Source organism: Chelonia mydas, chromosome 2 (genome assembly GCF_015237465.2).
Source record: "Chelonia mydas isolate rCheMyd1 chromosome 2, rCheMyd1.pri.v2, whole genome shotgun sequence".
In the NCBI taxonomy this organism is placed as follows: domain Eukaryota; kingdom Metazoa; phylum Chordata; order Testudines; family Cheloniidae; genus Chelonia; species Chelonia mydas.
This window is the reverse complement of record NC_057850.1, coordinates 16,734,971-16,750,440: the sequence shown is the minus strand read 5'-3', so window position 1 is coordinate 16,750,440 and position 15,470 is coordinate 16,734,971. Positions and strand designations below refer to the sequence as shown.

Below are 15,470 nucleotides of genomic sequence, written 5' to 3'. Positions count from 1 at the left end.
GGAAGAGAACCCAGGAACCTTGACTCCCGGCCCCATGTTTTAACCAGTAGATATATTTATTCCATGTAAGCAGATTCAGAGCAGTTTTATGTGAAGCCTCAAGGCCCAGGTCAACTGATGGGCTCTCCCAGGAGGGATAAAAATAGAACTTTTGGGCTGAGGCTGGAGCCTGACTCTGAAATCCATCGAGGGGGGAGGGTCTTGGAACCTGGGCTCCAGCCTGACCCCAAACACCTACACTGCTATTTTTAGCCCGGCAGCGTGAGCCCAAGTCAGTTGACCTGGGCTCTAAGACTTGCTTCTGCATTTTGGATGATTTTTTTGATGTGAAGACATGCCCATAACGTTTACATTGTGAATATTATATTTTACATGTAACTTGGCTATATTTTAATAGCCTAGCAGCTGTTTTGAATTTCTGGTTTTCTATTCTTAATACACTTCTTTTCCTATTAAATGTCTGGGAGTAACTCATATTGCAACTGAACCAAAAGAGGATACAGATATTGGGGCCAATCCCACCACCCAGATCTCAATGGGATTACTCGCAGGAGCAAGGAAAGGGTTCTGGATCAATCCTGCACCGATGAAGTCGAAGGGAACTTTGACTTCAGCTGGGGGCAGAATTAGACCCTGTGTTCCTCAGACTTGCCTGATTCTAACACAGATTTTTTAAAATAAATGAAATTCCTCCACATAATTGAAATTTCTATTTATTAATAAGTGGTGCAAGTTTTTAAAGACAGAACATAAAAAATCAGGTAAGAAGTATTGTTTGCATAATATATTGAAATAAACATATTAAAGTTGTTCAAATATCAGACAGTGCCAGAATATAAATTACACATACAGTTTAAAAATTACAATAAATAATATTATAAAGAGCACTAAAGGCCACTTGTATAAAAGTTGTGTTCCCTTGTCAGCCAGAATCTGAAAAGCATCTTTGTAGCCTGGAGAAAATTTCAGAGAGCAAGGCACAAATACTAATAATAATCATATGCCCTAAACTACAAAAGAAAATGCAGTTGGTTATGTAACCTTACATCTTAGCATGTTCTTAAGAATGAAAATTGGATCCCACTTCCACTGTTTTGCCTCACGTAGCTACACTAGAAATGCTTACAAAGCTGCTTGTTTAAGGATCAGATCCTGCAGCCTAAATTTTCAAAAGTGACTTGTGATTGTGCAGGGCCTCAATTTTTGGGGTGCCCAACATAAGACACCCCAAAGTGGCCTGATTTTCAGAACGGCTGAACGCTGGTCCACTCAAAATCAAGCCCTTCAAAGGGGTGTTAAAATGGGCACCCAAAAATCAAGACAACTCCAAACTCACAAGTTACTTTGGAAAATCTAGGCCTGCATTCCTTGTGCACCTGAAATGCCAAGCTAACTCAGTGGGAGTTTGTGGTGTCTAAGGATGCAGGATCTGGCTCTTCAACACATATTTTGCAGTTACAGGGACAAATTCAGTCCTGGTGTCAGTTTCCACTGTAATCCACGGAGTCATAACGGAGCTGAATTTGCTCCTTAATCTGCATTTTCTGACCAGCCCTCCCCATTCTGATCCACGTGCCCCTTATGCTCACATGAAGCCCATCTGAAGTCAGTAGGATTCCATGCAAGTGTGAATTAGCATGCAGGATCCTGGGCCACAATTTGCAGACATGAAACCTTTCAGCTATTTCCTCCTAGAACCTTAAACAATGCAGCAAAGATACAGACAAAAGCAGAGCAAACATAACCCAAAGTCATTTTAGGGACAGATCTGGTGTCCTTCCACATGCTAAAGTCCTATTAATTTCTATGGGATTTATACATACTAAACCACTATAGGATCAAGCCTAAGAAAAGCCAGTAGTCATTATTTAAACTTATAATTAGATGTTTCTTAAAGGAACAAGCTCCATAAATGGACCATGAAACTGAGTTCAATAAAACAACACAATTTTTCATGGCATGTGCACCTGCAATAATGAAACACTTTAAATTTTTATCGAGGGAAAAGGAGTCTAGATGACAATAAAAAGCTGCAAGGATAGCTGCACAATGTAAACAGAGATTACCTTTTCCAGAAATGATATATGTGCTTTACTTGTTAGAGAGAATCAGCTTAAAAACATAGCTAACAAAAATGTGCCCATTTCAGGAGGAATCATGCTGAGAGACTGAATCCATAAATAAAGAGATTAGCAGTTTGTACCGTACAACCAGGACTTTCCCCTGCTCCCATTGAAAGAGAGGTTAACCACTGACTTTAGGGAGAACGGGATAAAGCCCTAAATGCTCACCAATTATGGAAGATGAATACAGTGAAAGTCATATTGCAAGAAGCATGGCTAAGCCTCGAAATAGATGCTTGGTCCCTAGTAAGCATTAAACGTTAGCAAAGCATGGATTCAGACATTTAATCCTATTTAAGGTTAATTATGTAAACAAAGAGTCAGTGTCAGCCCAGACTCAAAGGAGGCCTGACCCAGCTGTAATTGCTAGCCGTAAAACCATCTCCAGGTGCTAGCAGAAGAATGGTGTAAATCCACTTCACTCCTGCTACGAACATTAATGCTGCTCCAGATGCCACTGTCAAGCCAAATACTGAGCAACGCCTCTCTCTGTGGTGAGCCTACTCTACAAAGCAGCCCATGGCTTTTTAAGTACGGCTTTAATGCAGGCTAATAATCCTGGCTACTGTCCTTTATTTCAACAGAGCACAAATATCATGTCACTTCTGTGGTAAATGTACAAATGACAACTATTAACCCTACTCCATTATAGTCACATGATTAGAACCTAGGCCCAGATCCTCAAAGGCATTGAGGCTCCTAACTTCCATTTGGAGCCTCGTTACCTTTGAGGAACTGTGCCCTTGTGGCTAGTTACATTATCCATTAAGAAAAGGCACGTGGGGCTAAATTTTCAGACTTTCAAATTTTCAGAACCAGATTTCCAAATTTCTTCAATTTTATGTGAACATGCAACCCCCCTGTCCCCCCCCCCTCACACACACACATTTGAATGCACAATCAGGAAATGTACACACAGTATCCTACAGCTAACTCCCTGACTTGCATACGCAAAGGCCAGTCTGCACACACAAACCTGGGATTCACACGTGATTCTGGTGGGCACAGTTTTGGAGGAAGGTTTTGAAATTTTTGATTCACAGGGCCAGCACAGCTCGTGTAAACTGGTGCAGCTCCATTAAGTTGAAAAGAGATATGCCGATTTACACCAGATGGGGCAGGGCCATAATGGACATATTTGATAATACACAACAAGTGCAGAGTGGTTAAGTGTCCCTGAAGATTACTTTGTAGTTACACTTAGCAGTACAGATGGCTTCAGGATGCGAAGTTTGGAACTGGACTTTCCCAAAAAGTTTGGGCCTGAATGGGTCTGGGATCTTCGTTTGGTCCATACAGAAGACTCAGCGTTTGGGTGCTTCTCTGCTGAGTACGCAAAAAAAATATTTAGAAATTAACCTGCTTTTCTGGTTTGGACAACAGGAGATAGTACTTCCTCTTTCATTATTATGCCACTACCTCCTATTTCCTGTCCACAGTATCCTGTAAGGAAAGGGTGATATTTGTAGACTGTAAAATATAGTATTACAACTTTTGGCCAATTCTAGAGATCCTTTCCTAGTTTTTCCTCAGTCTTTGCTCAGGCTAATTCCCACTGATTTGGTGGTTTGCCTGGGTAAAGACTGAGCAAGGTCCCCCCCTCCACACACTTCTTAGCCCCTTGCTAGTCAAAAGTAAATGGCCCTGCTTTATTTAGAAATTATACACTTGTTACACTGTGATTTTAATGCTATGCAGTGTCCCGATTCTAACTAACTGGCACGGTCTTACTTTGATAGGTGATCTACATATTTTAAAATATCTCTATTTTCCACTGGTCAGCAATAATGCTAAACCTGAAATGATAAATTATTACAGGCTAAATTGAGTGGGTGCAGGCATGTGCTGACATGCAAAAGCAGCATTTATATACACCCATAGTCTCTACCCAGCTGCTGCTCCATGCAGAGGACTTTCTGCACAGATTATTCCAAAGGGGGGAGTGAGCTGTGTCAGATCTGTGAGGTGTGATGGACAACAAACATTAAAATGCACTAACCAGACCTCCTGAATGCAGAACTCGGCCTCCTCTCACCTCTGTTACAGAAGACCCCCAGACGTCAACTCTGTGGACTTCAGGGGGCCATTTAGGGATCTGGGGCAAAAATTGGGGATTGGTCCTGCTTTGAGTAGGGGGTTGGACTAGATGACCTCCTGAGGTCCCTTCCAACGCTGAGATTCTATGACTTCAGAGGAGCCCAGCAGTTATGTCCCGCCTAGCCACATATTTAATTACAATCAATATTGAGAGACAGCCCTAATTTGACTTTAAGAATATCATTAATATTTCATGGTGTGGCTGCGCTAGCCTTACCCTGTGTTTCCAGGCTATGCATTGCTTTCCCCTTTTAAACAGTAAAATTCTCCAGTGCTGCATACCGAGTCGAATCAAGGCTCACAGCCCAGTGTTGAAAGTTCAACTTTAAGGCAATTCAGCTACTTAGTACAGACATGGTAGGGTAGTCGGTGATATCCTCCTTCCCCTCGCCCCTTTAGGACTACAGTGTGATACGCAGACATGCAAACTGGCTAAATCAAACGCTTACCCTGACTTAGTTTGTTTCCTTCAAATAATGTCCCCTTAAGATTAAAGTATTTAGTTTGTTTCCTTGTTTTCAGAGCATTCTGTACTCTATTTCACATTCTGCTTTTTCTAAAGAGTACTGTAACTCGCTAAAATCGGTAACGTGTCTAATATTCACCTAGATTGAACACTGAAAAGGTTTAGCTCTATATTACTGCACCGGCTTATGGCTAGACGGTAGCTTTTAAGGCCTGAACTGCAATGCAGAGGGATGAAATAAGGTGGCGAGGAGTACAGAGGTGCACTGCATTAGCTGCAGTCAATGGATACATTCTGAACCACGTTTTCCAAAGCGGCCTCTAATTTTGGATGCCTTCGGGTTTGGTTGCCCAGTTTTAGACACAAAGGGCCTGATTTTCCGAGGGGCTGAGCATCTACAACCTCTGAAAAACCAAGGATATTTGTCTTGTAACTAATAACAGACAATTTCATTCTGTCATGGATCAGTGAAATAGTATTAGAAACAGACGCAGAGCTTTTCCTGCAACCACAACACAGAAGGGACAAATCCATTACCATGCACTTGTGTAACGTAAAGCACAGCTTTAAGTTCAACGCAGGTACTTCCAAGAATCATTGAGGCTGCCTAGAAAACTTGTGAAAATGCCCTAATTGAAATCGATTCTCCCTATGACAGATATTTTCTCTCTGTCTCTAATTTGGGGTGCGTAATGGAACCAAACACAGAACATCTGTTGAGATCAATAGCTGTTCTGTACACAAAATGGCTACAGAAATCAGGCTTCATGTCACTACAACCATTAATCTAAGAACAGAACATCCACACATACCGAGCCCCCTCTTTAGCTGGTGTAATAGGCCCAACTCCATTTGCTTCGATGGAGCTAGGCCAATTTACACCAGGTGAGGATCTAGCTCACAGTGAGTTTGTCACCTGAAGTCATTAACAGGACAGATCCCCAGCTGGGATAAAATGATGCCACTTCATTGATTCGAGTGGAACAAAGACAACTTGCGCCAGCTGAAGAAGTGATGGATTATGATTTCAGGAAGCAGCAGCAGGAGCAGGTCAACTCTTGAGGAAAAAAAGATCCCATATTCTTTCATATGGTTGTGAAGAATGAGAAAAGACAAAAGCCCCCCACTTCCCCACCCCCCCAAAATCTATCACACAAGCAGAATGGTTCCTAAATAAAATGATTTTCATGAGGTACCAGCAACTCTTTGAAGTGTCAATAAATAGACACAATGATAGATGGGCAGAAACCAACATGGAACCTTTCCCCTGAAGTGCCGTGTGTAACGTGCATGTGCGAAAGCCTGCGGCAGGAGCACACTGGAAAACCAGGCCGAAGTATTTCACTACCCTGCTGCAGGACCACGCGTGCTAACAATGCTAAGCTTTATCGCTACAGGACGGTCCCAGCAACACAAATAACGGTCAGTTCATTGTGGCTTCTGTGGGCCAAATCCTTAAGTCCTTCCTCAGGCAAAGCTTTCAGTGGGCCCAATCTTGAGGACCCTAACTTAAGGGTCAGATGGTGTCTGGTTCTCATGGGGGTGCCCAGTGAAGGATAAGGTTGTAGTGATGGGCAGGGGTCCTGTAGCTCTAGCTCTACTCCCAGGCACCAGCCAGCAGTGCTGGGTTGCTGTCTGGATGGAGGATAGGAAGTTGCACCTCACGAAAGGGTGCAGAAGCAGGTGCATGGATCTGCCTGGCCATTGGCTCCAGGAAAAACATTCCTACCTGTTGGTGTTCCCCCTTGGGGATGCTAGCTCCACACTGCCCCTGGCTCTGCTAAATTGTACAGTCTACACCTTAGGTTTCACTCTGTTCTTACTCGATCAGACACCCACAGAAGAGCAAGGAAGAGCTTTACTTGAGGAAGGACTGCACAACGCCTCAGCATATGGGCCTGAAAGCTTAGCATACATCGCTAGGAAGCCCCTTGTGGAAAACACAGAATCATGGCTGAGTCACTCATTATATAGATATAACCTGTTAGGCCACCCAGCTGACCCTCTCTCCTCACGCAGCGCAGTCCCTAGAGTCTACTGCGGATAATGCAGTACTGTGATTGCAACCTCTCAGTAGCCCTGTGATGGCAAATCAGTTGTTCGGGTAAAGGGGAGGGCACGGGGCAGGTAGGCAGGTTGTCATCACAAGATAAGGCGCAACTACAGTGGTGGCCAGCACTAACTTCCTTATTAACAGGCAAGCTCTAGCAGGAGTCACTGTGACAGCTCACTGTCGTGTTTCATATCAGGTTCCAGTGAGATAAAGAGTAACCTCTTGATATATTTTGCAGTAACTCAGTAGTCCTTGTTGGTCATCACTCTAATACTCAGGACCAATTCCCATTGCTAACCCTTTGCAGGTGTTTATGGAGTAACACAGAGGCACACACCTTCAAAGGCTCCTAGGCTCCTAACTTCCACTGAAATTAATGGGAGTTAGGGGCATAAGTACCTTTAAGCAGGGCCGCCCGGGGGGAGGGGGCAAACGGGGCAATTTGCCCCAGGCCCCGCAGGGGCCCCCACGAGAGTTTTCAGCGGCATTTCGGCGGCAGGTCCTTCAGTGCCGCCGAACACACCTGGAGTGAAGGAGCCATCGATGAAGACCCACCGCCACTTCTTCCACTCCGGGTCTTCGGCGGCAATTCGGTGGCGGAGGGGTCCTTCCGCTCCATGCCTTCGGCGAAGTGCTCTGAAGACCCGGAGTGGAAGGACCCCTGCACTGAAGACCCCAGGCCCCCTGAATCCTCTGGGCGGCCCTGCCTTTGAGGATGTGCGCCAGAGCCTGTACGGCTCCACTACATAAGGAGTGAAGGCATTAGGATCTGGTGATGAGTCACATCCGGTACACGACCCCCTGCACAGCTTGGAGCTCTGCTTTACAGCAGCTGCCATGCCCCAGCACACAGGGTAGGCTTGAGCAGGCCAGGTCTAGAGTATACATCCTGGTTCCTATGCTCCACTATTCCCTCGGTAGTGATGACTCCAGCCGGTAGGCTGGAACGTTTTCCAAGCAGTGGTTCCATTGTTGCCCTGTGGCCGTATGGGAAAGTTTCTTTCCTCACTCTCTCTCAAAAAGCTGCTGTGCCCAGTTGAGATACCTGGATGGGGCCGGGGAATGGATCTGTCCGTGGTCGTGGCATTGTTTAGAACTATGCTATTAAACGTGTCATACATTTATTTAGATTAGTCCGTTTACATAAGAAACAACAGGCCATTTCCTGCCAACAGCCTGAATGTGGAACTCCCATTAAATAGTGTAGATGTACTTTGCACTCCTAGTGTGCCTTACATCGGAGGGTCTCAAAATGCTTTAAAAACATCAGTGAATTGAGCCTCCACCCCCATATGAGGTAGGGAAGTATCATCCCCATTTTACAGATGGGGAAACTGAGGCACAGAGAAATTAAGTGACTTACCCAACATGACATGACTCAGTAAAAGAGCTAGGAATAAAACCCAGGAGCTCCCTACATTAAATACACTTTCTTTTGCAGCTGATGGTAGTTTTGTACCAATCTCAGTGGGAAGTTTGGCCCTATTACAAATAAATAGAACGAGCAAACTATTTTCTACAAAATAAGATTGATTGTAATCACACTGGTGGTGGTTTTATAACCTCCGATGGAGATTTTCAAAGCATGATTTGCATTAATGGAATACATGTTTCTAATTCCCTCAAGTGGCTTTGCAAATCTCAAACTGTCCCTAATTTCTGTTTTACACTGCATTTGATACACTGATACTTGTATGATAGGGGACATGAGAACTCTTTCAGCTACAAAAAGAACAAGAGTACTTGTGGCACCTTAGAGACTAAAAAATTTATTAGAGCATAAACTTTCGTGAGCTACAGCTCACTTCATTGGATGCATAGAATGGAACATATAGGAAGAAGATCTATATGTATACAGATAAGTTAGAAGTTACCATTCAAACTGAGAGAGGCTAATTAGTTAAGATGAGCTATTAACAGCCGGAGAAAAAAACTTTTGTAGTGATAATCAAGATGGCCCATTTAGACAGTTGACAAGAAGGCGTGAGGATACTTAACATGGGGAAATAGATTCAATATGTGTAATGACCCAGCCACTCCCAGTCTCTATTCAAACCCAAGTTAATGGTATCTAGTTTGCATATTAATTCAAGCTCAGCAGTTTCTGGTTGAGGTCTGTTTTTGAAGCTTTTCTGTTGCAAAATTGCCACCCTTAGATCTTTTACTGAGTGGCCACAGAGGTTGAAGTGTTCTCCTACTGGTTTTTGAATGTTATGATTCCTTATGTCAGATTTGTGTCCATTTATTGAATCTATTTCCTTAAGTTAAGTATCCTCACATTGTCTAAATGGACCATCTTGATTATCACTACAAAAGTTTTTTTCTCCTGCTGATAATAGCTCATCTTAACTAATTAGCCTCTCACAGTTTGTATGTTAACTTCTAACTTATCTGTGTGTATATATATATGAAGATATATATATATATATCTTACCATACGTTCCATTCTATGCATCCGACGAAGTGAGCTGTAGCTCACGAAAGCTTATGCTCAGATAAATTTGTTAGTCTCTAAGGTGCCACAAGTCCTCCTGTTCTCTTTGTGGATACAGACTAACATGGCTACTACTCTGAAACCTTTCAGCTACAGAAATTATGTTAAATCAGTAACACACTTTGATCTGACCTTTTCCCTGCTGAAATTTTTGGAAGATTCTGGCTAGTCGGGAGAGAGAATTATTCACTTGCATTGGAAAATGGGCATTGATATGGAACAAATAATTTATATATGTTTCCACATCAGAACATTGCTCCTGAAACTATTCTTACTTTGTTGCTCTGTTTAAAAAAAGTAGCATGAACCGTCACATCTCACCTGGCATTGCTCTAACCCTCATTATATTGAAGAACATCAGCGAGATATGTGTCACAGAAGAAATTAGCTGTACCATTTATATAGTGTAAAGTCATGCAAACCATGCTCAAAACTCTGCTGCTTAGTTTTGGTGGCATGAAAAAAACTGCATTAGTAAATTGTATGAAATGGTGCAGAATGACTATCACTAATATCACATGCATCTTATGCAGCCATCGGTGTTTTGAACTAGTAAGCTTTGGGTGTGCAGTAAGTGAGCTATACAAAGTATGTTTACATTACACGGAGAAGTCAACCAGTGGACCCCCCACAACCATTTTTAAACTGGCTTGTTTGAAGGGGTCCATAGTGAATCCGAAATCCCATCCCCTGTTGAAGACAGAGGCATGGAGCCACTTGGTGTAAAAGGGTCAGTATCTGTGTCTGTTTCGCCCTCTGCTAGGTAGCGTTTCTCTCTCATCCAGGTTGATCCCCCATTTGGGCCAAAAGGGAAGTCGTCTTTGTCTTGGGAGATACTGAATCCACTCGGGGAGCGTTCAAGCTCCTCATGGTTGACGGAAAGAAGGGATAATGGGGTGTCGCTGTCTCTTGTCAAGCTCCTTTTCTGCCTTGGAGATATCCTGTCGGAATTGGGGCTCTGCAGGTCCCCTGGGGACTGGTACCTAACTCGGGAGTCTATGAATGTGAGTATAGGCAAAACTGTCGGCCTTTCTGCATATGAAGTCGAAGAAGGCATGGCCTGCAACTTGCCAGAGTTTTGCCCACCTAATGAAAAAGGGCGTGAATAATTCATTGGATCCTGTGCTAAGAAACCATATGGACCGACTTTGTGTACTGGAATCTGGTGGAAGTTATAAGGAGTTTCATGAGTGCAAGGCTCCGAGTATTTGTAGATTATGCTTTTCAATTCGGAGTATCTGTTTTCCTCTCTCTTTTCTTCTGCTGGAGAGGCAGCTTCTTTCAAAGGACACAACTCAGTGACTTGTACTTGCAGCTGCTCCATATGTTGCAAGTGCATATCGACTAGAAAATCCAGTTTCTTCCCCATGTCGTGAACCTGAAAAATAGCAGTTGTGAGATTTCAAATGGTTCATGGCTGGTCATTCAATGCAACAAACACCAGTTGTTTCCACTGGCACACTTTCCTCAGCAATGATATGCTACCACTGTCACCAAGGCAGCTACAGGAGAATGCTGTGGTTTTCTCAATGGAGCCTGTGAGTGCAAAGTGTGTTTTAGCTGCCTGATCCATTGACCTGAACTTTTTTATCCGACTCTATGAATTCTGAGAGAACAAACTTCTTTCTTTTTTTCAGGGCTCAGTCCGTAGTTTAAGCCCAGAAGATATAAATAGTGATCAAAAGTTGTTGCCATGGTCTGAATTCTGTTCCCAATGGGCAAGTGTCCATATCACTAAGACCCACATCATGATCAGTAGCTTTTATTGTCAACCACAATAGAAAGGCCAAGGACTGAACTGGCCCTGGATACTGAACTCCTAGTTGTTGCTTCTGAGCGCGGGTTAAAGCTCAGCTTGACTTCCTTTTCCTGTTGGAATAATTTGTGCCTGCATTTTTACATCCACAAAATAAACCGCTGATGAAAATCCAAGCCACTGCATGTCCACATTTTTTGCACACACAGTCATATATTTAGAAGTACAAGTGCCTTGACCTGCATGGACAATTCAACTGCAGGCACAAAAAGGCACCTCTCAAGTAGAGGCCATCCTTCTGAATACCTTATCAGCATCAGCAAAAGGAGTATGAAGTACAGACAAATATTCAGGGATAGCCCCAAAATCTAAGCACCAGATCTGAACAATGATGAATTTTGAGGAGGTAGGAAATCTGAATTGAAACTTCATGGCATGGGCCCATCCCACCAACCAAAATGAAGATGCACCAACTGCTTTGTAAAAACATGAACTATTCAGTTAACTAGCAGCTCATGGAAAACTAACATAAAGGTCTCTTTCTTTTAGTTCTGAAACTACATACCTGTCTTTCAACTTTAACAAATTTGCCCATCATACTTTGGTCTTCAGTATCTGCTGTGGATGCTTTGGCTACATATTGTTCATTTCTAAAAGGAACCAACAGTCTTGTTAGCACTTCATGTTCCATTTTATTACAGTAAATTATTTGTGTAAGATAACAGAAGTAAAGGCTTATTCATTATTATTATTATTTTAGCGCCTAGGAACCCGAGTCATAGACCAGGACCCCATTGTGCCAGGCACTATACGAACACAGAACAAAAAGATGGCCCCTTCCCCAAAGAGCTTACAAGCCAAGTATATATAAAAACCCAGATCTGACTAGCTATCACGTCACTACAGTTGTACATTGGTTTAGTGGGAATCAAAATCAACAGAGCTACACTGGAGTAAAACTGGATTAGCCTAGTGGTGAATCAGGTTCACCATCCAATGTTCTTATACAACACCTTCAACCCATTACAGAACAGCACGTCTTTTTTCTGCCATCCCTATTTCTGAGCAGTTAAATTAAGAGAAGGATGTTTGTCCAGCATGTAATTTGTCAACCAAAAATCCACTATCTTATGATAACATTTGCTCATTCCAACTGAGAGCATTTCACATTCAACATCTGTTAACATGGTAGCATGTTGGTTAGGTGACTGAAGTAACTGCAAAAATTTTAGGACATGAATGGCCACTTTATTTCTATTACAGCCTGCACAAAATGTTAAGCAGAATAACTTCACCTGGGAGATTGTTGTGAAGGGTAAGAAAAAGCTCCTCCCTTCTGGGATTTCTTATGCTTGGGAGTAGATGGAGGTCCAGGGGTAAAAATCATATCTACTCTGAAAGAAGAAAAGAACAAGATATGATAAACGTGCACAAGGTCTTCTTTAAATACCTACAGGAAATGAAAACTGCTCAGTATCCCTCCAGCAATCTATATCTCAACAGTACAATGAGGGAGTGAGTCTAGTGTTAGGGCAATAGACTGGGATTCCCAGCTCAGCCACCGACTCATTGTGTGACCACAGGTAAGTCACTTAGGCCACAATTTTCAATCTTAGGCATTTAAAAATAGCACCAAAATCCATATTTAGGCACCTAAATTAGTGGCTTGATTTACAGAAATACTCAAATACAGCTGCTGGTCCCAGTGATTTCAGTGGAGACACTCTAGATTTAATCCAGCAGAATGGCAACAGAATTTGGCTCAATATTTGCAATCCTCTACAACCATTTCAATAATCTAATAAATTTCTGGCAGTTTTCGTATTTAGTTATCATCATAGTTTTCATTATGATGAATTATTTTAGTGGTTTGAAACAAAAAAATAGACACTTCAGGCTGCACAAAGAATCCCACCTGCAAAACATTCGCTTGTATTTGGAACCAAACTGGATGGAACATTTTGGAGCCTCTCACATGTTCCATTAACTTCTTTTAAAATTATTTCCCCATGGTCAAGCACTTCTAATCTAGAAGTGTTAAAACATAGCATGAAAAGCCATCTTGGTACTTCCAACATGACCAGAAGTGAAAGACCTGGAAAGCTAAGGAAACCACTTGCTTTTCTGAAATTTCCATTCAAATTATGCAGAATCCAAAGGTTCAGGTAAGTATGGGTAAGAATCTAGGCTGAGATTTACAAAGGAGCAGAAAGGAGCTAGCTACCATTTCCATATTGATATCTAATGAGATTTAGGCTCCTAAATGACTAAGTTACCTTTGAAAATGGGACTTAGGCAACTAAGTCCCTTGCTCTAGTTCAACCACAAGCTACAGGCTAGATGCAAGAATTACTTGGTGAAAGTCCATACCCTGTCTTATGTAGGAGGTCAGACTATATGATCACAGTGGTTTCTTCTGGCCTTAAAAATCTATGTATTAGAAGTTATTTAATTAAGGAGAATAGCCACTGTCATATAACGTTAATAAAAGTGAAGTGGAACAGAAGACACTAAATATGCAGAACACATAGAACAAACTATATTGAAAAATAAATTAATACAAACTATGAAGTAGAAAGAAAAAGAACAGTGTAGTTTGTTTTTAAAAGGTGAACGATAAGTTCCCCCAGGTCCAACCAAACAACAGAGTGGAACTGAATTTGCCTAGCTCAAGAGAAATCAAACAACACTACAATAAACCTTCTTGGATGGTTTTTTTTTTAAAAACTGTTTGTTTTTACCTGAAGATCTGTAACAACTCCAGGCCTGATTCTTCATTACCTTGCACCTTTTGTGGTCATTTATTTTACACCCGTGCAAAGTGAATCTAAATCGCTACATTCTCATTTGGCAGCAATCACTTTTTTGCAGTTGTGTAAATGATCACACAAGGTGCAGGTCAATAGAGAATCAGGCCCAGGAATGGTTGCCATATAATACAACTACTACTTTACTTTTATATGTTGTCTGTACAGATGAGATAGGTGACTTGCCCAGGGCCACACAGAATCAGTTGCAAAGCTGAGAGTCATTTCCAGGGCTTATGACTCCCAGTTGCTTGCTTTAACTACTAAACAATGTTCCTTTCATATGTGGTTATCATAACTACTTGTTTATCTTTCACTCTTAGAGGAGACACTCCCAAACTATTTTTAAGGGGTGAGTTGATAAACTGGCTATTGTTGTGTGCTGGATAGTTTAAAGCTTCTCTGACTGATGCTGGAAGGAACCACCTTTGTTCCTGTGTCATTAGCAGCATGTCGAGTTAGGGTGAGCTGTCTAGCACATACACAGAACAACTGCACTTCCCCATCACACCCACACGCTCTACATTTATCACATTCCTGCAGCGATCTTACCTTGCCTGAAGGTATTTTATTCTGGAAAGCATATCAAGGTGCCCTGCTGAATATTGCTCTATCACATCCTTTACATCATAAGGCCTCAAAGTCTCCTTGAATTTTTTTTTATAGAGACGAAACTGTAGAATTCTGCATAGGAAATCGAACAATTATTAGCCCCCTACATAAACAGCACAATGGTCAATTATAGGTGAAGCTCTAGTCAGGCAACATTCTTTGCATGATAAAGAATTGAACATGTGATATTACGTCAACCTGAGACAATAAGTCACATGCAGGGAATATCTAATAATAAATCATTGTTAAGAACAGATTTCATATTTTGCTATTCATCCTTAGCAGACTAGACTTTCCTAGAAATACATATGGGCACAGTAGATCTTCCCAATATCATCAAAATTAGGCAAGGCCCCAGGCCATAAAAGTCAGAGCTGGATCTGGATTTTGTACAACAAAGTATAGGAGTGTTTGTTTCGGGAGTTTTGGTTCAACTTACTATACAGGAGGAGAGATTAAAAAGACTGAAACTTTACAGCTTGGAAAAGAGATGATCAAGAAGAGATATGATAAAGGGTCTATAAAACTGTGATTGGTGTAGAGAAAGGAAATAAGGAAGTTGTATTTACTCCTTCACATAACACAAGAACTAGGGGTCACCCAATAAAATTAATAGGCAGCAGGTTTAAAACAAACAAAAGGAAATACTTCTTCACACAACATACAGTCAATCTGTGGAACTCATTGCCAAGGAATGTTGTGAAAGCCAAAACTGTAATGGGGTTCAAAAAAGAACTAGATAAGTTCCTGGAGGATAGGTCCATCAATGACTATTAGCCCAGATGAACAGGGATGCAACTCCACGCTCTGATCGCCAAAAGCTGGGAGTGGTCGACAGAGGATGGATCACTCAATTATTGTTCTGTTCATTCCCTCTGAAGCACCTGGCATTGGCCACTGTCGGAAGACAGGATACTGGGCTAGATGAACCATTGGTCTGATTCGGTATGGCTGTTCTTATGCTCTTAAAGATAATTTGTAAAATGTATAGCAGGCTGAACCATTTTGAACCTGATCTGCGTTTCAATTTCAAATATTAACTGATCATAAGCCAAAGCATCC

General features: G+C 42.0%; 1 protein-coding gene across 1 annotated transcript in view; it reads right to left on the bottom strand.

Moving 5' to 3' along the window:
• Positions 1-702: 702 nt before the first annotated feature.
• Positions 703-15,470, bottom strand: part of KCNQ3 (potassium voltage-gated channel subfamily Q member 3) — a 273,320-nt gene continuing 258,552 nt past the window's right edge. The window contains exons 12-15 of the mRNA XM_037892000.2: positions 14,349-14,480; positions 12,285-12,383; positions 11,555-11,639; positions 703-10,611 (exon numbers count right to left, since the gene is read on the bottom strand). Coding sequence (XP_037747928.1) covers positions 9,874-10,611; positions 11,555-11,639; positions 12,285-12,383; positions 14,349-14,480 — 1,054 coding nt within the window. The 3' untranslated portion in view covers positions 703-9,873. The remainder of the gene's footprint in view (positions 10,612-11,554; positions 11,640-12,284; positions 12,384-14,348; positions 14,481-15,470) is intronic.